The sequence below is a fragment of the Callithrix jacchus genome, chromosome 5 (genome assembly GCF_049354715.1).
Source record: "Callithrix jacchus isolate 240 chromosome 5, calJac240_pri, whole genome shotgun sequence".
Lineage (NCBI taxonomy): Eukaryota > Metazoa > Chordata > Mammalia > Primates > Cebidae > Callithrix > Callithrix jacchus.
Window position 1 is genome coordinate 69,103,771 of NC_133506.1, and position 22,660 is coordinate 69,126,430.

Here is a 22,660-nt window from a genome sequence, read left to right on the forward strand (position 1 = left end):
TTGGCTGCAAAGCCCGATAATCCACAATAAAAGACAAGGTCTCTGGCTCCCAGAATTTCTTCAGTTCTCTAGCAGTCCCTGGAAGACCCAGCGCAGATCAGATTTACTCACCCAGTGTTTCCGATCAACATCTTCATCTGCATCCCACTTGCGAGTTAAGAAAGGGTGTTTTTTGCTGATTATTTCTCCTTCAAAGAAGGTCGTAAGGGTTGGATACTCCTATGGTAAAAACCCAAATATCAAAACAAGATGTTGACTGAGAGTTTTTAACCTTTTTACAAAAGAAGAATCAACTTTGCTTTAACTTCTTTCCAGTACCTTGACATTGCTACCTGATAATCCAAACCAGTTAGATCCAGCCAGTTTGCCAACAGGCTGTGGCAATGGACCTGAATCTAAATCGCCCAGAGAATGAAGGGTGTCCTGGATTTTGCCAACAGCGGACAGCCCTTCTTTGACTTCACTTGTTAATGCTAGTCTCTTAGAAAAGAATTTGGATGTTTCCACAAGTAAATTTGGAATATTCTAGCATACAAAGCAGATCATAACTTGGTAGATTTTACTTTTCAAGGTTAGACACAAAGAGACTCCAAAATCACTGTGTTTCCTGCTAGTATTCCCTTAAGCCACTGGTTCTCCAACTGACTCAGTCATTTGTCTCTTTTACACCAATTCTCCAAGGTTCCAGGGGTGGATTTTGGGGTAGAATACTTTTTTTTTTTTTTTTTTTTTTTTTGAGATGAACTCTCCCTCTGTCACCCAGGCTGGAGTGTAGTGGCACAATCTTGGCTCACTGCAACTTCCCTCCCACCCCCTTCCACCCCCAGGTGCAAGTGATTCTCCTGCTTCAGCCTCCTGAATAGCTGGGATTACGTGGCCGCCACCATGTCCAGCTAATTTTTGTATTTTTAGTAGAGACAGGGTTTGGTCATGTTGGCCAGGCTGGTCTCGAACTCCTGACCTCAGGTGATCCACCTGCCTTGGCATCCCAAAGTGCTAGGATTATAGCTGTGAGCCACCGCACCTGGCCTAGAATACCTTTTATTAAAAAAAAAAATTTAAATACTTTTTTTTCAGTGTTCTCTATGTTCAGAGAAACTTCTAGTAACAATCTATAGAAATGGTCCCTATAGGTACAGTCTTAGAATACTTTGATATATAGGGATACATTTAATTCTGTCACATGAACTAAGAACAATTTATTATGAGAAAAAATGTAAATTACATCCGAATGTAAAATCACAACCATTAAAAAATGCACCGTTGAAAACATAAGCAAGAAGCTATGAGCTGGTTGGGCGCTCTGTTAATTGCTCTTTGTTCATGTATTAATAAGTAGGCACCAATGATTTTTAAAAGATTAGTAAGACAAAAAGTTAACACAGTAAAAAGTCTACCATTACTCTGCATTTGTAAAAACCAACCACCCACCCATCCCTCAGCCCACCTTGCCAAGGCCCTGGTGTCGGCCAGGAGCAGGGTTATGAAAGTCACTGGCCTGGCAAACCACAGATAACAGTCCTAACATCGAGGACTACAGAGGGCCCACGATTTTCCTTGAGATTAATGTAAGCCCCTCTTATTCTGCATCAAACACCTCGTTCTGATGGCTCTGTCACATCTGCCAACCTGGCCTCAATGTAGTACAGGACCTTTTTGAGAGAGGCTGCCATAGCATAAGCCACTGTTGCAAAGGCTCCCAGGAAACAGAACATTACCACGGTTTCAGGCAACTCAGGAGGCCTGCTTTATGATGACACCATGGAGATGACCTGTTTCCTTAACAATGAACTTCAAAATATAAATCTAATGCGGCCCCAACCCATAACTCCCCTCTCCTAACACTGTTGCTGAATCCTTCACATAAATATTTAAATACACAGAGAGAAAAAATGAGAGAGGAAAAATTTTCCTAAATGTACAAATAGTTTTAAGGTATAACATTTTTAAGGTATAACATAATTATAATCTGTTTTAGGAAAGACTACTAAAGAAAAAAGTTATAAATAATTCAGCACTTGAAGATTTTAAACTAGATTTTAAACTAGAAGGTGTTTTTATTATTTTTCTGAGTTTCAAGCTTTAATCTTTTTTCTGAACTTCCTTGAAAAGGATAGAATGAAATGATAAAGAAGTTTTAATACAAGGCCAGGCGTGGTGGCTCACCTGTAATGCCAGCACTTTGTGGGGCCAAGGCAGGAGGATCGCTTCCGCCTAGGAGACCAAGACCAACTTGGGCAATATAGTGAGACCCAGGCTTTATTTTTAAAAAGGGAGGGGTGGGGAGGAGGTCCTAATATGATTAAAACATTTATGGTTTAAATCACTAGTTTTCCTAATGAGTAATTCTGCACTGACTTCTTTGTAAACATACTTTAGGAAGTATTATCAGGGTGACTACATAACCTCAAAATAAAATAAATACCTAATACATGAGATTCAGTGTGCAAAGAAGTCACCAAAAAGATAAAATATTCTCAGAGCATGAAGAGAAAATTAAGCACTTTACTAGAGCCAAGTGGGCAGTAATTTATAGAGCGAAAAAAACCACGTCAGAAGCAAGGATATTGAGAAACGAGTAAGAGGCAGCAAAAGGAAGAGTGAGGGTCCAGTGGTGGGTCTGGCTGTTGCCAGCCATTTAAGTCCCCCAACTAATCCTCTCACTGATTCCAGGCTCACCCAAAACTGTCTGGTGATGGGTACCACGACTTTCCAAGTAGACCTGTCTTCTGGGGGATTAGCATTCAATTGGCCAGTAAGTCAACAAGAACTTCTGGAGCACACAGGAATCTCATTCTGTGACAAAAACAGGCACTTTTGGTTTTGGCAGTTTGGTAGGTGTGACCTGTCTCCCTGGTTCAGCAGAAGTCCAACACAACTTCAGCTGGAGCTTCCAACCTTTCCAAACCCAAGTAATGAGTGAGTGGGGGGACCTGCCCACGGCCCCCTCAAGACTGGGCTTTCAGGTACCCTCTGAAAGCTGCTGGATTCCCTGGAAAGGTCACCTCTCTTGACTGAAGGATGGCTCAGAAGTGCAAAAGGAATGTTGTTTTATACTTATTCTTTACATTTCTGGAATTTCATTTCTAGAAGGCATGAAAACAAACAAAGCTCTGTTTTACAATTTGGTGATTCCTCAAAGAGCTAAAAACAGAACTACCATTCCACCCAGCAATCACATTATTGGGTATATACCCAGAGGAATATAACTCATTCTACTATGAAGACATATGCATGCAAATGTTCACTATAGCACTATTCACAATAGAAAACATGGATCAACCTAAATGCCCATCAGTGACAGACTGGATAAGGAAAACGGGGTACATACACACCATGGAATACTATGCAGCCATAAAATGGAGTGAGATCATGTCTTTTGTGTGAACATGGATAGAGCTGGAGGCCATCATCCTTAGCAAACTAATAAGTGTGGTATTTGGAACAGAAAACCAAATACTGCACTTATAAGTAGGAGCTAAATGATGAGAACTCGTGGACACAAAGAAGGGAACAACACACTCAGGCCTGTAATCCCAGCACTTTGGAAGGCCAAGACAGGTGAATCACCCAAGGTCAAGAGTTCGAGACCAGCCTGGCCAACATGGTGAAACCCCATGTCTATCAAAAATACAAAAAATTAGCCAGGTGTGGTGGTGCACACCTGTAGTCCCAGCTACCTGGGAGGCTGAGGCAAGAGAATTGCTTGAATCTGGGAGGCAGAGATTGCAGTGAGTGGGTATTGCACCACTGCACTCAAGCCTGGGCAACAGAGTGAGAGTTCATCTCAAAGAAAAAAAAAAACAGGGAAGAACAGACAATGGGGCCTACATGAGGGTAGAGGGTGGGAGAAGAGAAAGGAGCAGAAATAATAACTATTGAATACTAAGCTTAGTACCTGGGTGACAAAATAATTTGTATAACAAAGAGTTATATTGGTAAACTGTAACGTAAGTTTACCTATATAACAAACCTGCGTGTGTGTGCCCAAACCTAAAATAAAAATTTAAAAAAATTTTAATTTTGTGTGTGCTTGTTTGTGAATGTGAGATAGCGAAGAGGCCATTTATCTCCTTTTTTTTTCTGACACAATGTCTTACTCTGTTGCCCTGGTTGGAGGTCCAGTGGCACGATCTGGGCTCACCACAAACTCCACCTCCCAGGTTAAAGTGATTCTCCTGCGTCAGCCTCCTGAGTAGCTGGAATTACAGGTACCTGCCACCACGCCCAGATAATTTTTGTATTTTTAGTAGAGATGGGTCTCACCATGTTGTCCAGGCTAATGTCAAACTCTTAACCTCAGGTGATCCACCCACCTCAGCCTCCCAAAGTACTGGGATTACAGGCATGAACCACTGTGTCCAGCCTATCTCTACTTTAATAGATACTTTTTCATATTGTATACATGAGGAAGACAACTACTATGACTAAAACCCAAATCATAGTTTAATGAAAATAAATTAAAAATTAGATATTTTGCTAGGCATGGTGGCTCATGCCTACAATCCCAGCACTTTGGGAGGTCAAGGTGGGTGGTTCATCTGGGGTTAGGAGTTACAGACCAGCTAAACATGGTAAAACCCCGTTTCTACTAAAAATACAAAAGTTAGCCAGGTGTACTGGCACATGCCTATAATCCCAGCTACTCGGGAGACTGAGGCATGAGAAGTGCTTGAACCCAGGAGGCAGAGGTTGCAGTGAGCTGAGATGGCACCACTGCACTCCAGCCCAGTAACAGAGTAGGACTCTGTATCAAAAACAAAACTAAACAAAACAAAAACAAATACATGTACAAAATTAATTCAAAGATTCATTGTAGTTTTCTGCATTTTACTAATTATATACAGCAGCCATATACACTTATAATTTTAAAAGTTATCACATAACTGGCTGGGTGTGGTGGCTCACACCTGTAATCCCAGCACTTTGGGAGGCTGAGGTGGAAGGATTACTTGAGGTCAGGAGTTTGAGATCAGCCTAGCCAACGTGGTGAAACACCATCTCTATTAAAAATACAAAAACCAGCCGGGCGTGGTGATGCACACCTGTAATTCCACTACTCAGGAGGCTGAGGCAGGATAATTGCTTGAACTCGGGAGTCGGAGCTTGCGGTGAGCCAAGATCACACCACTGCACCTTAGTTAGCCTGGGTGACTGAGACTCCGTCTCAAAAAAAATAAAGTTATCACATAGTTGCACAACTTTGTGAATACACTAAAAGCCAATGAACTCTATACTTTAAATGGGTAAAATGTAAGGTATGTGAATATCTCAATAAAGCTACTAAAAAAACATTATTTAAAAAGAATTCTTCTATATCTAAGGCCTGAGCAGGACTTGCTTTAGTAAATAGACCCCTGCAGCAGGATAACATGGTCTATTTATTGCTCAGCCAGGAACAGGCAACTTGGGGGGGAGGCGGGGAATGTGCTCATTGAGGCCATACCGTCTGCAGAGGTTCTGCTAAGAGTCTAGGGCTCCCCCTGGGTTGGCCTCCAGTGAAGGGCCATTGTCAGTGCTCCCTCCTCAAGGCAGCCTGACTGCTGCTCTCAACTCGCAGGGGCTTCCTAAAGGAAGGGCTATTTGCTTCCAATGGAGAGCTCAATGCCATTAGCATTTCTGTATACTTCTTCCAGATTTCTAATACTATTTCTATGCAGCTTCTTATCACCCAAATGACTGGTTTTGGAGTCAGTGTTAACATTCCACTGCTGGTTTCCTTATGAAATTCAGTGTTTATGTTCCGCACCCAGTTAACTAATGTATTTGGCTACCTGAAAGTTAAGCATATTCTGTTTTAGTATCTTTTCTAAGACAAACTCAAAGTCTAGAATCCTGTATTTTGCTATCAATTCTACTCTTACTTGATTAGATACATTTCCAGTTAAAGAGATACCTTTTGTCTCAGTAACAAACCTCATAGGAGATCCTTATCAGTCAAGCTTCTACAAGTAAGCAGGAGAAGCAGAGAGCCAGAAATTAAGACTGAGGCTTGTCAGGACTTTACAAGAGAATCACATATTAGTATTATATTCGAGAGCCTGTAATTTTCTCTAACATACTTTCCTCACCCCAGAATGAGTCTACTGATTAGACATAGCATGGATTTTTTTTTTTTTTCTGAGACAGTCTCACTCTGTCCCCAGGCTGGAGTGCAAGATCTCAGCTCACCGCAACCTCCGCCTCCTGGGTTCAAGCAATTCTCTTGCCTCAGCCTCCTGAGTAGCTAGGATTACAGGCATGTGCTACCATGCCCTGGTAATTTTAGTATTTTTAGTAGAGACGGGGTTTCACCATGTTGGCCAGGCTGGTCTCGAACTCACTCCTGACCTTGTGATCAAAGTGCTGGATTAGAGGTGTGAGCCACCACGCCCAAGCTTTTTTTTTTTTTTTTGAGACGAAGTTTCGCTCTTTTTGCCCAGGCTGTAGTGCAGTGGTGTGATCTTGGCTCACTGCAACCTCTGCCTCCCGGGTTCAAGCAATTGTTCTGCCTCAGCCTCCCAAGCAGCTGGGATTACATGCACCAGACACCATGCCTGGCTAATTTCTGTTTTGTTTTGTTTTGTTTCTTTGAGACAGAGTTTCACTCTTGTTGCCCCGGCTGGAGTGCAGTGGCAAGGTCTCAGCTCACTGCAACCTCCATCTCCCAGGTTCAAGTGATTCTCCTGCCTCAGTTTCTTGAGTAGCTGGGATTACAGGCGCTGCACCACCATGCCCGGCTAATTTTTTGTATTTTTAGTAGAGAAAGGGTTTAACCATGTTGACCAGGCTGGTCTTGAACTCCTGACCTCAGGTGATCCATCCACCTCAGTCTCCAAAAGTGCTGGGATTACATGTGTGAGCCACCTCCCCCGGCCCCGATTTTTTTTTTTTTTTTTTAAAAGAGAGGATCTTCCTATGTTGCCCTGGCTGGAGAGCAGTGGCTATTCACAGGCAGGATGACAGCATACTGCTGCCTTGAAATCCTTGCCTCAAGCGATCCTCCAGCCTCAGCATTCTGAGTAGCTGGGACTACAGGCATGTACCATCATGCCTGGCTAATTTCTAAAAAATTATTTGTAGAGAGAAGGTCTTGCTATGCTGTCCAGGCTGGTCTTGAATTCCTGGCCTCAAGTGATCCTTCTGCTTTGACCTCCCAAAATGTTGGGATTACAGGTGTGAGCCACAGCACCCAGCTTGGAGCAGAAATTTTTTTTTTTTTTTTTTTTTGACATGGAGTTTCACTCTTGTTACCCAGGCTGGAGTGCAATGGTGCGATCTCGGCTCACCGCAAGCTCCGCCTCCTGGGTTCAGGCAATTCTCCTGCCTCAGCCTCCTGAGTAGCTGGGATTACAGGCACGCGCCACCATGCCCAGCTAATTTTTTTGTATTTTTAGTAGAGACGGCATTTCACCATGTTGACCAGGATGGTCTTGATCTCTTGACCTCATGATCCACCTGCCTCGGCCTCCCAAAGTGCTGGGATTACAGACGTGAGCCACCGTGCCTGGCCCAGAGCAGAAATTTTTAATTCCCAACTTCACAGATAAGGACATTGAAAGAAGTTAAAGGTCACAGATGCAGGAAGGGCAGAACAAGAATGCCACCCCAGCTCCTTTCTACTGCCCCATCCAGCACAGGTCTCCATCCAAATACTGCTGGGTCATCAGGCCATGAGAGCTGACAAAGGCCAGAGGCCCCTGCAACTAGGTCCAGCTTGAGCATTCCCAGCAATTGGAAGGCCAGTCCAGCCACCTCCTTCCACTTGCTAATGGGAAAAAAAGTACGTTCCTCCTTGCTTTCTAAAGTCCCAGGTGTTCTGAGGTTTAAAAAGTTGGTTCAAAGAAAGGAAAATACTCTCCCCTAACACAGCAGGTACTTCTGTTGGAAACCGGATGGGCACTTTCCTTTTTTCTTTTTGAGACAGAGTTTCACTGTCACCCAGCCTGAAGTGCAGTGGCACAATCTCAGCTCACTGCAACCTCCCTTTTATTTTATTTTTTTTTTTTTTTGAGACAGGGTCTTGCTCTGTTGCCCAGGCTGGAGGGCAGTGGCGTGATCTTGGCTCACTGGAACCTCTGCCTCTCGGGTTCATGTGATTTTTCTGTGCCTCAACCTCCCAAGTAGCTGGAACTACAGGTGCATGCCACCATGCCAGGCTATTTTTTTTTTTTTTTTTTGTATTTCTAGTAGAGATGGAGTTTCACCATGTTGGCCAGGCTGGTCTGACCTCAAGTGATCCGCACACCTTCGCCTCACAAAGTGTTGGGATTACAGGTGTGAGCCACTGTGCCCAGCCAGTAACTTTTCATCATTCCAATGAACTAAGAGGTTTAAAGAACTTAAAACCTCAGTTTTTTGTTGTTTTTTTTTTTATAGGATTGATGCTTATTTAACAGAAACTGTCAAATCTATTATGAGGGTGGTAGCTATAATCTTATTATTTTTTTCCCCAAAAAGGGTTACAAGGAAAATCAATAGTGTCGGTTGTGACAATTGTGACATACTTAACAACTTTTCTTTAAAAGATTTGTGAACTGTACACTTCTCAACGGGACAAACTGAAATTGCCTGCTTTATGTTCCCTACACAGCAGCAGTGCTCAGAAGTAGTCTGCTTTAGTTAGGCCTCAAGGAGTTGAGACTGTCTGCCCTTAATCCCAACGAGCCTGCAGAACATACCATGGACTTTCTAGCGCCAGTTCATGTGAGTGCTTACCTCAGTAAGGCCTTTAATCTTCAAGTACCCACAAAGGTAAGAGTTCCCTGTGTCCACATGCTGGAAAGAAAGGATACACAGCCTGTTACAAATAGATGAACTTATTAGGGGACATGCAGGGGGTACTCAGGAAATCCTATGAGGCCAGATGGGTGATCAGTGAACACCCAGCACAGCTCAAGGCTCACCCAGCCTCTAGGATCTTCATAAGTTCTCACAACACGTGCCTGTTCTGCCAAAGCAACTTGATCCCAAGACCCTCTCAATTTCCTTCAGCTGAATATCTTGAGACTGAAGTGCCTTTCTGGAACGGGGCCCCCACTCAAATTATTTTCTATGCTATCTTCAACACACATCTCCCAATTATCTAGAGACCCTGAGCACTGCTGGGCACAGGGCCTCTGTCTCTGCCTGTACATGTGGTGTCATCCCTAACCCTAGGCTTGATTTTCTAATGTTTTTCTAGCCTTTTTCTATGTCTATGCTGCTCAATCATTGGTCTAGGAGGTCTGCTCCTCCTCTGGTTTTTATATTAAATATCATCCTGCATTATCTCTTCATGAAATGAGCAGACTGTTCAGAAATGGTATCTCATAAAGACTTACGTGGTATAAACTTCAGTTATGAACCAAAATGCCAACCAAACATCTGACTATATTGTGAATGTCCACTCTGTGCATTTTATATATGGATGCTGTGTTTCTTAATGAAAAGAGTCAGGAGCCTAAAATAAATAGAAATAAAAGGCATAATAGACTCCAAGGTTTGGCAGTCACCAATTACTGGTTGCTGAGACACTGCCGGATGCCTACGCAACAGCCAATTTCCTCCTTTTTTATGTTGGCAGGGCCTAGTTTTTGCTCTGGTACCTACCTACCACATAAAACTTGGTCAGCCTGATGGATCTAAGGCAAACAGGTGTCCCTATCCTCTTGTAAGTCATGTATTTAAGGGTATGACCCATTTCTGGTCCATCAGATGTGTAAGTCTCCCAGGTGCATCTGCAAACAATCCCTGGCTTTTGAAGAGGCACATGAGGAAGAAATGGCTTTTTCGCTCCTGGTGGTGACAGTATCTGCATGCAGTGTCTAATCTTGGGGCTGACATCTAGAGAACAGGGGAGAAATAGGCCAGGAAATGCTGAGGATGGTAGTACAGAAAGATGGAAGAAACTAGGCCCATCATAGGCCTCTGAATTAACTAACCTGAAGCCATGTCACCTCAAAACTCCTCCTGATGTGAGATTTCACCCAAATCTATATAGACTCATTCTGAACAGGGAGTTTCAGATTTCATGACAATTGGATTCACTTACAAAGTAAACCCTTGAATTAAAGCAAACCAAGGACAAGGGTACCTGTAGCACACTGAGATTGTAATGTTAAGTGAGGTCTTATTTCAAGAAATTAGAATTTATCAGATTTGGGAACTTGATTACTTCCAATTATACCATAAATCCAATACTAAGCCATGCTTAAAAACTGCAATGAACTTAGTCAACCAGATGATGTCAGCACCAAAGCAAATGAACTTCAGTGAAGCCAAAGTGCCTTCACAGTTTGGTGCTGGGGACAAAGGTATTCCCTGTGAAAACTGCCAAAGCATTTCAAAGATCCTCATCTGCTGACCTTGGCATTGGACATTATCTAAAACAGCTGATACACACTAACATGGTTCAGCAAAGAGCTTTTATTAAAGCTAACATAATTCTAACCTGAGTCTTTAAATTTCATGTATGCAATTCTCATTGAATTCAATACAGTTTGGGGTTTCACAGCGGCTGGAAAGGGTATCAGGTGGCAAGGATACTTGCTAATAGGATTTAAAATTGAAACGTAAATTGGCTAACATTTTGCATGGATTATCACATGCTCAAGAATCAGAATTTCACCTTGGCCTCCATTCAACCAAGTCTCTATTTCTGCCCAAATTGATCTTGATAATGGCTGGTGAACTCAAAGACACCACAACGCATATAGCTTTTGCCAAACAGTAGGCCAGCACCTCAAGAAAGTTAACGGCACGTGTTTGGCAAGAAGGTCTCAGAGCACAGCTGTGTCCAACGGCTGCTCTTTTAAATATTCCTTTCACAGCGACCAAGGCTCCCTTCTATGCTGGCTTCTTAGATGGCTGAGGAGGAAAGAGGAATCACAGTAAGTGGAGAGTGCAGGGGACACCCCAGTCAGAAACTCACAAATGTTTGAAGAACTCTTTAAACTAGAATCTCAAAAAAGTGCTCCAAAAAAGACACATGAAAGATGCATAACACCACAGTCATTATAGAAATTCAAATTAAGACTACAATGAGACACCACTTCAAACACACTAGGATGGCTATAATGAAAAGATGAACAGTGAGTGTTGGTGAGGATGTGGAGAAACTGGAACTCTCACCCACTGCTGGTTGAAATGTAAAACGGTCCAGGGGCAGTTCCTCAAAATGTTAAAACAGAGTTACCATATGACCCAGCAATTCCACTCCCAGGTAGTTATCTACCGGAAAAAAAAACAAAAAACTTGTGTACATAAATAGTTCATAGCAGTATTATTCATAGCAGCCAGAGTGGAAGACCCAAATGTCCATCAACTGATCACTAGATAAACAAAATGCTGTATATATATTCAATGGGCAATTGTTACAATGAACAATGCAACAATAAAATGAAATGTAAGTGCTGCTATGTATAATGATAAGGATGAAACTTGAGGACATTATGCTAAGTGAAAAAAGCCAATCTCAAAGGGACATACACTGTATGATTATATAAAATGTCCAGAATAGACAAATTAAAAAAAATAGATGAGGAGTTGCCTAGGATTGAAGTGGGCGTTATGGCTAAGGGGTACAAGGTTTCTTTTTGGGGTGATGAAAGGTTCTAAAATTAGGTTGTGGTGGTGGTTTAACAAATGTGAATATACTAAAAACTACTGAACTGTACACCTTAAATAAGTGAATTGTATCTAAATAAAGAAAAAGGGAGGGTGGAAGGGAAGGAGGGAGGGAGGAAGGAAGGAAGGAGAGTTGTAAAAGGCAGAAGTATTTTGTGTCTAAGAAGGCTGTATCTGAGAAACTAGTCCTGACTGAAAAACCAGCTGATGGGGCAATTCACATACCACTAAGTAGTCGTGATGATGACCAAGCAGCTCCCCAATCCAGATGTAGGGCAGCATTCCTTGGCATGACCACCATCCCCACCAGCAGACTTCCTACTCAAGTGGCTCCCAGCCATCTGCCAGGTTTCTGCTCTGAGCTGCCTGAGACCTATCAGCCCTGTCCCAACTCAATCACCGCTTCCACTGGTTCACGATTCTCCTTCTGACAGGAGCTCAGAAGTGACACCCAAATGACAGAAGGGAGCAGTAGTTGCTGCAGTTGTCAAAGCAGACTCCCCTTTGACACCTGGCTACCCTGCCAATTATCCCCTACTACATGAGAAACCATCAAACTCAACAATGGGGACAAATCCAACACCATCCCAAACATGACCCACCCTGGGTTCTCACCTCCAGAATTCTGATTAGGTGCAAAACAAACCGAAATGATGTTCACATTTTAAGAAAACAAGAAGAGGATCACCACATTAGGCATATAGTTATGAAGACAAAAATATTTCAACCACAATAGTTTTTCCATTATAATAAAGATTGTGGTTCATGTTAGAACTTTACAGACCAAAGATAAAATTAACATGATGATGCTGTTTCAAGTAAGCAGAGAAAACTATTTACTCCCACACAGCAGTATGAGAATGAAAGAGTGATGCCTGCTCTGCAGATAGCAGAAAGAAAAGGCACCCTCATTGTCTTTTGAATGGGATACCTACTCTTCAGAAGTAAAACTAAGATTTAGAGTTTTAACCCGTCAAAAGGCAAGCTTGAGGAACAGATACACTGTACATTTCACCCTCACACCCGGGGGGCAGTATTTCAGCTGGCAAAAAGTGTCAGGCCTGAGAGGAGTGAGGTGTGGGAAAGGCCCACACAGGTGAAGCTGTACTTCCAAGGCTGATCAGGAACTGGCAGCAGGTATTCAGGAATCCAGGTCAAATGCAGGGAGGCTGCTGGACATGAACTAAAACTGGGTGAGTTAGATTTCCCAGTACATGGGTCTCAGACACTGGGAGGAAGCCCTGTGCCTGTGTAGAGAAAAGTTAAGAACAGCAAACAGGGTCCCCTGGAACCAGGATCGAGCAAGACGAAGATATGGGGTGGGGAATCTGGACAGATGCCAGGAAGATTAGAAGACTGCAAGTGGTCCCAGAGCAGGGGCAGGAGGCTGGGAGGTGGAGCAGCTGGAAGGGGCTGGGTGCCTGGAGCATGAAGAGAGGGAAGCAGCGAGTGGAACAGGGGACCCAGGAGGCAAGATCCCAGCAGACTGTGAGCAGCACTCAGGGAGTGAGTGTCTGGTCTTGAGGTGGGGCCAGGGCCTGACCAATCAGTGGTGCGTTTGGTGTTCCCCCGTCTGAGGGGTCTGATGAAGCCCTCCTAAGGAGATCTCAGGAAGAGGAAGCCCCCAGGGTCTGCGGATTCCTGGGACTGAGGAAGAGGCGGGAGGGCAGGACTCAGTTCTGAATCTGACATGGGCCCAGACACGGGGAGTGTCCAGAGTCTGGTGAAACCAATGGAGAGTTCTTCAGGGTCTGAAAAGGGCTCGTGGCAGTCCCTGATGTAGGGACGGCAGGTCATGAGGAGGGAGGACCCGGGCCTTCCCCGAGTCATGGGGGCTTCCGGATCCCGGACCGGCCGGTCACCGGCTTCAAGTCTGGGAGAGTGTTCGGGGTCCGCCAGAAGCGGGTCTTGACGGGCTCTGGATCTGAGGGGGCAGGTCAGGGCTGGGGCTCGGAGAGTGTGAGGCACAGGCTGGGCAGGTCCCGGGTGGGAAGCGCCGGGTGCAGGAGGCCCCGGCGACGAGGGCCTGCTCCGCGGCTGCCGGCTCGAGGAGCCGAGACGGGCACGGCCCGTGAGCGCCGCGAGGAGGCCCTCGGGCCCCGGCCCGGCCCGGCGCTCACCTGCAGCACCACCTCTACGTCGTACGAGTTCCCCTTGCTCTTCTGGTGGCCGCGGAACTTGGAGCCGCTGTAGAGCAGGCTGGTGGCCACGCCGGGCTGCTGGGTGTTGATGGGCGGCGGCGGGATGAGTGAGGCCGCGGAGGCAGCCGAGGCACCGGCTGGCGGGGGACACTCGGTGCGGACCGGCATCGCGGGGTCCCCCGGAGCCAGGGCTGGGGGGAGTGGGAGAGGAACCGCCGCCGCCGCGCGGGAGCCAAGGAGGGTGGCTGGGAGGGAGAGGCCGAGGCGCGCACGCGCAGGGTGGGGGCGGGAGGGGCGACCACCCGTCCGCTGTATGCAAACTAAGCGCTTCGGCCGCCACCGCGACCCAGGGACCTGAGAGCAGGGCCTCCCAGTCCTGAGCTGGGTCCCCCTCCCGACTTGCCCTCGCGCACACATACACACACACAGACACACACACACACACACAGACACACACACACACGCACGCGCGCGCACGCACAAACACACACCCCGCCCCTTCCGATTGGCTCGGGCGAGCCGGTGAGGGCGGGAACAGGTTTACACGGCGCTTCCACCCATTGGCGGGAGGAGAAAGCACGTGGTGGGGTGCGCGAGCGGCCCGCTGGGACTTGTGGTCTTCTCGCTGAGGCGCGGCGTGGAGGGGGCGGAGCGAGGCGCGTTTGTGATGCTAATTGACTGGGGGTGTGCGCAGGAGGCGTGCGGCGGCGACGGCACGCCGTTGGTGTCATGTGGAAGATGGCGGCATCCAGGGGAGGCTGCGGGCTCTGAGGGGGCGGTGAGAGGTTTCCGTACAGCCCGATCGTGCGGCTTTGGAGGTCCCTTCGCTCCGTTTCCTGCTCTAGGTTTCACGCTGCGCATCCTCCCAGACTATCGGGCGCGATGTGGAGGAGCTGTCACCGGCTGCGGGACGGGGGACGCCGCCTCCTGAATCGGCCTGCGGGTGGCCCCAGCGCTTCTAAGAGTCCGGGGCTAACCATCCTGTCTCCAGCCCGGGCTTACGCCCCGCCGACAGGTGAGGCCATGAAGGGCCGAGCTGGGGGTAAGGTGGAATTCGGACTTCTGCTGTGCAGGGCGGTGTGACTGAGGCAGGGTTCAGGCTCATGAGGTTATGCAGGCCAGTCGGGTCCTTTTACAGACGAGAAAGAGAAGCCCAAACAAAGGCAGACGACCCGAGGGGGAACAGCGCGTCCTGCACGAGACATTAATTGATATTTGGCCTGGGCAGCTTTTCTCAAAGCTTATGGCTGCCCTCTCTTTAATGAGGAAAGCAAGTGTCATCTTTGTTTTCCAAAGGGGAGGTTTGGGCCCTGAATCAGAACTTCGCCTAGGTTACAGAGCAGACTCGGGTTTCTGGAGTCTGACTGCTTTCTATGTCTCCACTGCCCAACATAAGACCTGCACAGAAGGGCCAAGTTCAATCAGTCCTCCATCCCGGGCACTTTAGCTGCAGGTTTCCTGACTTTCCATCCTGTGCAACCCCTGCCATCTGCAGCCTTCTCTCTCTCCTAAATAGAAATTGACACCTCCATCTCTGATTTTGGAATCACCTCCACCTCCAACTCTGATGAAGCTTAGAAGTTGTGGCTCTTTTGTTGCTGATAGTGAGTGGTGTTAGGGTGAGAGGGCAAATGACTCATTTCAGTGAAGGAAGAGCAGTAACACCCTCCCGCCACCATTCAATTACTTTTATTGTGCTGGGGGCAGGAGGCGCAGTAGTCTTTAAGACCCACCTGTATGTATTGGTAGAGAAGCTCAATTAAAGAAGAAAAGGCCCACCTGAATGATGTTGACTGTTCAGTGAAAAAGGTTATAATATCCTGATTAAACTATGGTTTATAATATCCTGATAAGGGACATACAAAGAAGCTGTGAGGACACGGAGAATCACCTACTCCCATCTTAGGGATGTTCAGAGTCTAGAACAAGTCTTGGGTGAAAGGCCATTTAAACTGAACAGTGATAGATGAGTAGGAGTTCAGCAAGGAGGTGGAAGACTGTTGGGTATCTAGAACATGTCCAGGGGTGACAGCAAGGTGTGAGGGACTTTTCCCTAACACTGCCTGCTTTAGAAAATCCAGAATTTCACAAGCAGTTTTGGCCTTGTGGCAGAAGTGGAAATCTAGGATCTGATGCTGGCTGAACCTCTGAGGTCTGTGTGATCTTGGGCATGTAACTACTTCCTCATTTTTCTCTGTGAGTTGAAGTACGATGTTGCCTTTGAGGGTCTTTCTGGCTGTCAGATTCTATAACTTTATAGAAATGGGGAAGGTGGCTGGATGCAGAAGGGTGCTGAAGTTTCTCCTGTAGGACTTGGGGGAAGGGCCAATAAAGAAGAAGAAAGGACATCCCAGGGAGTCCATAGCAAAGGGGACACATTCAGGAGTTCACCAAGTTGGAAAAAGCAAAGGGTTAATTAATTACTTTATGTATATATTTATTTATTTTGAGATGAAATTTTGCTCTTGTCTCCCCTGCTGGAGTGCAGTGGTGCAATCTCAGCCCACTGCAACCTCTGCCTCCCCAGTTCAAGCAATTCTCCTGCCTCAGCCTCTGGAGTAGTTGGGATTACAGACATCCGCTACCACGCCCAGCTAATTTTGTATTTTTAGTAGAGACGGGGTTTCACCATGTTGGCCAGACTGGTCATAAACTCCTGACCCAGGTGATCCTCCCACCTTGGCCTCCCAAAGTGCTGGGATTACAGGCGTGGGTGGGTTACCACGTTTGACCACAAAGGGTTAATTTAGATTCGTGGATGCTGTCTTTATATAATGATGGCACTTGATCCTACTGTTTTGTTTTCCTTTCCACTGCAAACTTACTAGTTTAGGCTCTTGGAAGTACCTGGCACATGATAGGTAGTCAAATGTGAAAGAAAATAGGAGTGAATGAATGAATGAAGAGGAAGGTGCATAAATCAGGTCCGTGTGTGCTCTACAAAGACCTTACCAGTTGTGAGATATTTATGTGTGTTTGTAGTAGAAGATTAAACCCAAGTAGGTTCTTCTCAATAAACACTTCAGTTAGCAAGCTGATTGAACTTGGCTGCTTAGGAATGGCCATGCCATTGAAGATCATCAGAAGGAGAAGAAGAGTTTAGGAAAGGGTCACTGAGGTGTTGGAGAAGGAGATACTACAACAAGAAGACCTATGTGAGTGGTTGTGGCAGTTCAGTTCTGCACCAGCTTGTCAGAGGTCTATTGACTTCCCAGACTGGGAGGTGTTCTGGAGAAACCTATCTAATCAGCATATCTGAGTGAATGCAACTGCCTAATGAAGTCAAGGCTAGAAGTCTTGTCTCTGCTATTTACTAGTTGTCATCTAGAGAAGACGTTAGGTTCTCTCTCACCTCCGAGGCATTAGCTAACTGCCTTGTCGTCCTCATAGGATAGTGGTGTGGATTGAGGAAGATTGTGTGGTCTGTAGATCAGGGTCCAGCCTGCCACCTGTTTTTGTAAACGAAGTTTTATTGGAACACAGCCACATACATTCGTTTACATATCATCTATGGCTGCTTTCACTACAGTGGAGAGTTGAATAGTTGGAACAGATATTGTATGACCTGCAAAGCTTAGAATATTTACTGTCTGATTCTTTACAGAAAAGGTTTGCTAAATGTGTAACATTTCGCCTGAAGGATTTTTAACAGCTTTATTGAGATATTTACTTGCTTTACAATTTCTTTACTTAAAGTGTAAATATAATCGTTTTTAGTATATTTACAGAATTGTACAACCATTGCCACAATCCATTTTAGAACATTTTTATCACCCACAGAAGAAACCTATACTCTTTTTAGCTATCATCCACCCTTACCCCTTCCATCTCTTGGCAACTACTATTTTACTTTGTTCTTTTATAGATTTCCCTGTTTGGAACATTTCATATAAATAGAATGTGGTCTTTTTTGACCCTTTTTTTTTTTTTTAAACATGGAGTTTCATCTTGTTGCCCAGGCTGGAGTGCAATAGCACGATCTCAGCTCACCACAACCTCTGCCTCCTGAGTTGAAGCGATTCTCTTGCCTTAACCTCCTGAGTAGCTGGGATTACAGGCATGTGCCACCACACCTAGCTAATTTTGTATTTTTAGTAGAGATGGGTTTCTCCATGTTGGTCAGGATGGTCTTAAACTCCTGACCTCAGGTGATCCACCCACCTCAGCCTCCCAAAGTACTGGGATAACAGGCATTAGCTACCGCACCTGGCCCTGACTTTTTCACTTAGCATAATGTTTTAAAGTTTGGGTTTTTTTTTTTTTCTTTTTCTTTTAAGAGATTGGGTCTCACTCTGTTGCCCAGGCTGGAGTATAGTGCCACAATCACAGCTCACTGTAATTTCAAACTCCTGGGCTCAAGTGATCCTCCTGCTTCAGCGTCCCAAGTAGTTAGGGCTACAGGTGCACACCACCATGCCAAGCTAGTTTTTTAGTGTTTTGTAGAGATAGGGTCTGCTCAGGCTGCTCTCAAACTCCCAGCCTCAAGTGATCCTCCTGCCTCAGCCTCCCAGAGTGTTGGGATTACAGGAGTGAGCCACCACATCAAACATTTTTAAGTTTTATCTACCTTGTATTATGTATCAATACTCCATTCTTCTTTATTGCCAAACAGTATTCCATTGTATATGTAGACCTGCCACATTTTACTTATCCATTCATCTGCTGGTGGCTGCAGGGTGATTTCCACCTTTTGGCTAGTATGAATAATGCTACTATGAACATTCAAGTACAAGTTTTTGTGTGGACGTATGTTCTCATTTCTCTTGGGTATATACCTAAGAGTAGAATTACTTGGTCAATTGGCAACTCTCGTTAACTTTTGGAAGAACTGCCAGACTATTTTCCAGGATGGCTGTGCCATTTCACATTTCCACCAGCAGTGCATGAGGGGTCCAGTTTCTCTACACCTCAACAACACTTGTTATTATCTTTTTCATTATAGCTATCCTAAAGGGTTTGAAGTGATATCTCATTGTGGTTTTGATTTGCATTTCTCTGATGAATTATGTTGAGTATCCTTTTACGTGTTTAATGGCTATTTGCATATTTTCTTTGAAAAAATGTCTATTCAGAACCCTTAACCATTTTCTTTTTTTTTTAAAGAGATGGGGTCTTGCTCTGTCACCCAGGCTATAGTGCAAGTGGGACCATCACAGCTCACTGCAGCCTCAAACTCATGGGTCCAAGCAATCTTCACACCTTAGCCTCCAAAGTACCTGGGAACTACAGGTGTGTTCCACCATGCCCAGCTAACTTTAAAAATTTTTTGTACAGACAGGGTCTTGTTATGTTGCCCAGGCTGGTCTCCAACTCCTGGTCTCAAGCGATCTTCCCACGTCAGTCTCTCATAATTGACTATTTTAAAATTGGGTTATTTTGTTGTTGTTTTTGTTGTTGACACAGGGCCTCACTCTGTTTCCTAGAGTGCAGCGGTGTGATCATGGCTCACTGGAGCCTCAACCTCCCAGGCTCAGGTGATCTTCTCACTTCAGCCTCCTGAGTAGCTAGTACTACAGGCAGGTGCCACCATGCCTGGCTACTTTTTGTATTTTTTTTTTTTTTTAGATGGAGTCTCGCTCTGAAGCCCAGTCTAGAGTGCAGTGGCATGATCTCAGCTCACTGCAGCCTCTACCTCCCAGGTCCCAGTTCAAGCAATTCTTCTGCCTCAGCCTCCTGATGAGTAGCTGGGATTACAGGCATGCATCACCATGCCCAGCTAATTTTTGTATTTTTAGTAGAGATGGGGTTTCACCATGTTGGCCAGGCCGGTCTTGAACTCCTAACCTCATGATCTGCCTGCCTCGCCTTCCCAAAGTACTAGAATTACAAGTGTGAGCCACCGCGCCTAGCCTAATTTTTATAGAGACAGGGTTTTGCCATGTTGCTCAGGCTGGTCTTGAACTCCTGGGCTCAAGTGATCCACCTGCCTCAACATCTAAAGTGCTGGTCTCACCATGCCTGGCCTATTTGTCTTTTCATTATTGGATTGTTAAGAGTTCTTTATGTATTTGGGCTGAAGAATTTTGATACCTGAAAACAGTTGGTTAGAACTGCCCTAGGATTACAGATAGATCTAGAGTTAGAATTTCACCTTTAAGGTTTAAGGCCCACCAGATGGCACTGTTTTAAAAGATAAAGGCGTTTAGACACCTCTGAAACCAGTACTTCCTCTTCTGCGTGCACTGTGGGAGTTGTGGTTCCTGAGGCTGGGATCTTTCTAAAGAGAAGGCCAGTTCTGCATGATCCTATGAAGCTAGGCTGATTTTTTTCATCTTTAAAGACAGGGTTCCTATCGATGTCTACTAACCCTGTAGACATAACCATTCTCATTGAGAACATGGGAGCTTCACGGGTTTCTGGTGGTCTCACAGTTTGTCTTATATGACATTGTTGGGGAACATGGATCCCCCAAATGAATTGTCCAGATCATGTTTTTTTGTTTGTTTGTTTGTTTTTGAGACAGAGTTTCGCTTTGTCACCTTGGCTGGAGTCCAGTGGTGCAGTCTTGGCTAACTACAACCTCTGCCTCCTGGGTTCAACTGATTTTCAGCCTCTTGAGTAGCTGGGATTACAGGAAGACACCACCATGCCTGGCTAACGTTTTTTATTTCTTGTGGAGACAGGGTTTCACCATGTTGGCCAGGCTGCTCTCGAACTCCTGGCCTCAAGTGATCCGTTCCCCTCGGCCTCCCAAAGTTCTGGGATTAAGGCATGAACCACCATGCCCGGCTCCAGATCATGTTCTTGTGTGCCTGTGTGGACCTTTTACTTGGCTCCCTTTGCTGTCTTTGCAGTGATCTACCTGTCCCCGAGATGTGACCCCATTGTCCTCTCTAGCATCTTAGAGAATCTCGCATTCTCCTTCTGACCATCTATCTAGTCCACAACTACTCTCTCAAAGCCTTGGTCCTTCTCAAAACCTGTTTCTTCTGGAAGCTACTACTTTTTTTTTTTTTAATATATATGTATATATTTTATTGTACTTTAGGTTCTGGGTTACATGTGCAGCTCATGCAGTATTGTTGCATTGGTACATACCTGGCAATGCGGTTTGCTGCCTCCATCCCCCATCACCTATATCTGGCATTTCTCCCCAAGTTATCCCTCCCCAACCTCCCTACCCTTCACTCTGGAAACTACTTCTATAGGCCCCCCTCTGCAAAAAGAAAATCATATATATATATATATATATATATATATATATGAATCAGTCATAAACTTTGGTACCTCCTGCCTCATCTTTAAGTTGCATTTTTCATTCTGACTGCTTGAAGGTCTTCCTTAGGATGTGTTGCATCATTCCATGTGCCTATCCCATCACAGAAGTCACTTTATTGTTTGCCTGGTTTAGTGTCTTTATTCCTACTAGACAGTAAGTGGCTAGAGGGCAGAGATGAACTTTGTATACATCCCATCCCCAGGACTTATCATATGTCCTGGAACATGATCAGTACTCACTAAAGCTTATCCCAAGACATGTTTGCCCCTCCAAGTGTCAATGGGTCATTGAGGAGAGCCCCTGGCTAAAACACATCTATATGTACCTGCCTTCTAATCTGAGGCCTGGCAGCCCCTAGGCTCCTTTTGCCCTTCTGCCATCTTGTTTTTGCATGGTTTTCTTCTGCTTTGAGCAATTTTGGTGGCTTCTTCCCTGCCCTCCATCCATCCCACTCCCATCTAGTTTTTTCTTATTCAGTTACAGAAGTGAGCCTGGCCAACAAAACAGAAAAAAAGACTTTCCTCTTGGGAAACCTGGCTGTCCCAGGAGCTTTTGAAGTTTCAGCCCCGTGCTGGCAGTTTCTGTCCTGAGTCTGTTCCTCTGCCCCAGGTCTCTTGGATCCGCTTCCCAGGCCAGACCTGGTAGTATACTAGAGTGCTCACTGGCACATTGTACACTGCTGGCACTTCTGCTGACATGGGAAGACCCTTTCCCCAGTGTTGAGTCAGAGCTTTCAGAGCCCTTCCCAACTTCCTACTTGGCCTGGCTTTTGTACATGCTGCCCAGCCTGTGCATTGGAAAACACAAAGGCCATAGTCTACCTCACTCCAGACCCATGTCTAACCTGCCATTTGGATATGACCAGGATAGCATGTAGAGAAATTTAAAAGCACTAGGGTTCTGTAAACTTCCAATTTTAGTGTCAAATGTATGAGATAATCAGTGTTGTGATTTCAGACGAAGGTCGTAAATCATGCCATAGTAAGACAGCATCATCTTGGTGGACAGATCTGATCACTTAAAAAAAACTTTAAACTCATGTGTATTTTATTCACTGTTATATCCCAAGTGCCAATGACAGTGCCTGGCACATGGTAGACACACAAATATTTTTGTGGGAAAACAATTTGGGCCTTAGTTTAGTAAGTGCAAACATGGAATGCAATTTTGGGCCCTCTATCTTTAAGTATTAATGATAGTAAATGCAATTTATAGAAAACTGACATGATGGGAAAACATAAAAAGAATTTGGAGTAAAACCAGTTGCCCACTTCTCCATTACCCTTCCCTTTTCACACACACATACTAATTTATTCTGAATTTTCATGGTCTATTTGAATTAATGAAATTTTAACTTAAGCTTTTTTTTTAAGAGACAGGACCCAGGCTGTTTGTTCTGTTGCCCATGCTGGAGTGCAGTGGTGCCATCACAGCTCACTGCAGCCTCAGCCTCCTGGGCTCAAGCAAGCCTCCTACCTCAACCTCCCTAGTAACTGGGACTATAGGCATGTGCCACCATGCCTGCTTAATTTTTTATTTTATTTATTTATTTGAGGCGGAGTCTTGCTCTGTTGCCCAGACTGGGGTGCAGTGGCATGATCTCAGCTCACTGCAGCCTCTGCCTCCTGGGTTCAAGCAATTCTCCTGCCTCAGCACTCCCTACCAGTAGCTGATAGTACAGGCAGGTGCCAGCACACCAGGCTAATTTTTGCAT

General features: G+C 45.3%; 2 protein-coding genes across 8 annotated transcripts in view; one reads left to right on the plus strand and one right to left on the minus strand.

Annotated features, from left to right (window-relative positions):
- GID4 (GID complex subunit 4 homolog) overlaps positions 1 to 14,216 on the minus strand; it is a 31,493-nt gene extending 17,277 nt beyond the window's left edge. For all 3 annotated transcript variants that reach the window (XM_035299595.3, XM_035299594.3, XM_054255673.2), the window contains exons 1-3: positions 13,707 to 14,216; positions 8,698 to 8,757; positions 112 to 219 (exon numbers count right to left, since the gene is read on the minus strand). In XM_035299595.3, the coding sequence (XP_035155486.1) occupies positions 112 to 219; positions 8,698 to 8,757; positions 13,707 to 14,144 (606 nt within the window). In that variant the 5' untranslated portion in view covers positions 14,145 to 14,216. The remainder of the gene's footprint in view (positions 1 to 111; positions 220 to 8,697; positions 8,758 to 13,706) is intronic.
- Positions 14,217 to 14,453: 237 nt separating this feature from the next.
- The window catches only part of ATPAF2 (ATP synthase mitochondrial F1 complex assembly factor 2), a 35,137-nt gene continuing 26,930 nt past the window's right edge, over positions 14,454 to 22,660 (plus strand). For all 5 annotated transcript variants that reach the window (XR_013535460.1, XR_008481458.2, XM_017972239.4 and 2 more), the window contains exon 1: positions 14,454 to 14,742. Coding sequence is in view for 3 of the 5 variants with exons in the window: in XM_017972239.4 (XP_017827728.4) it covers positions 14,610 to 14,742 (133 nt within the window). In the remaining 2 variants the exon portion in view is untranslated. The remainder of the gene's footprint in view (positions 14,743 to 22,660) is intronic.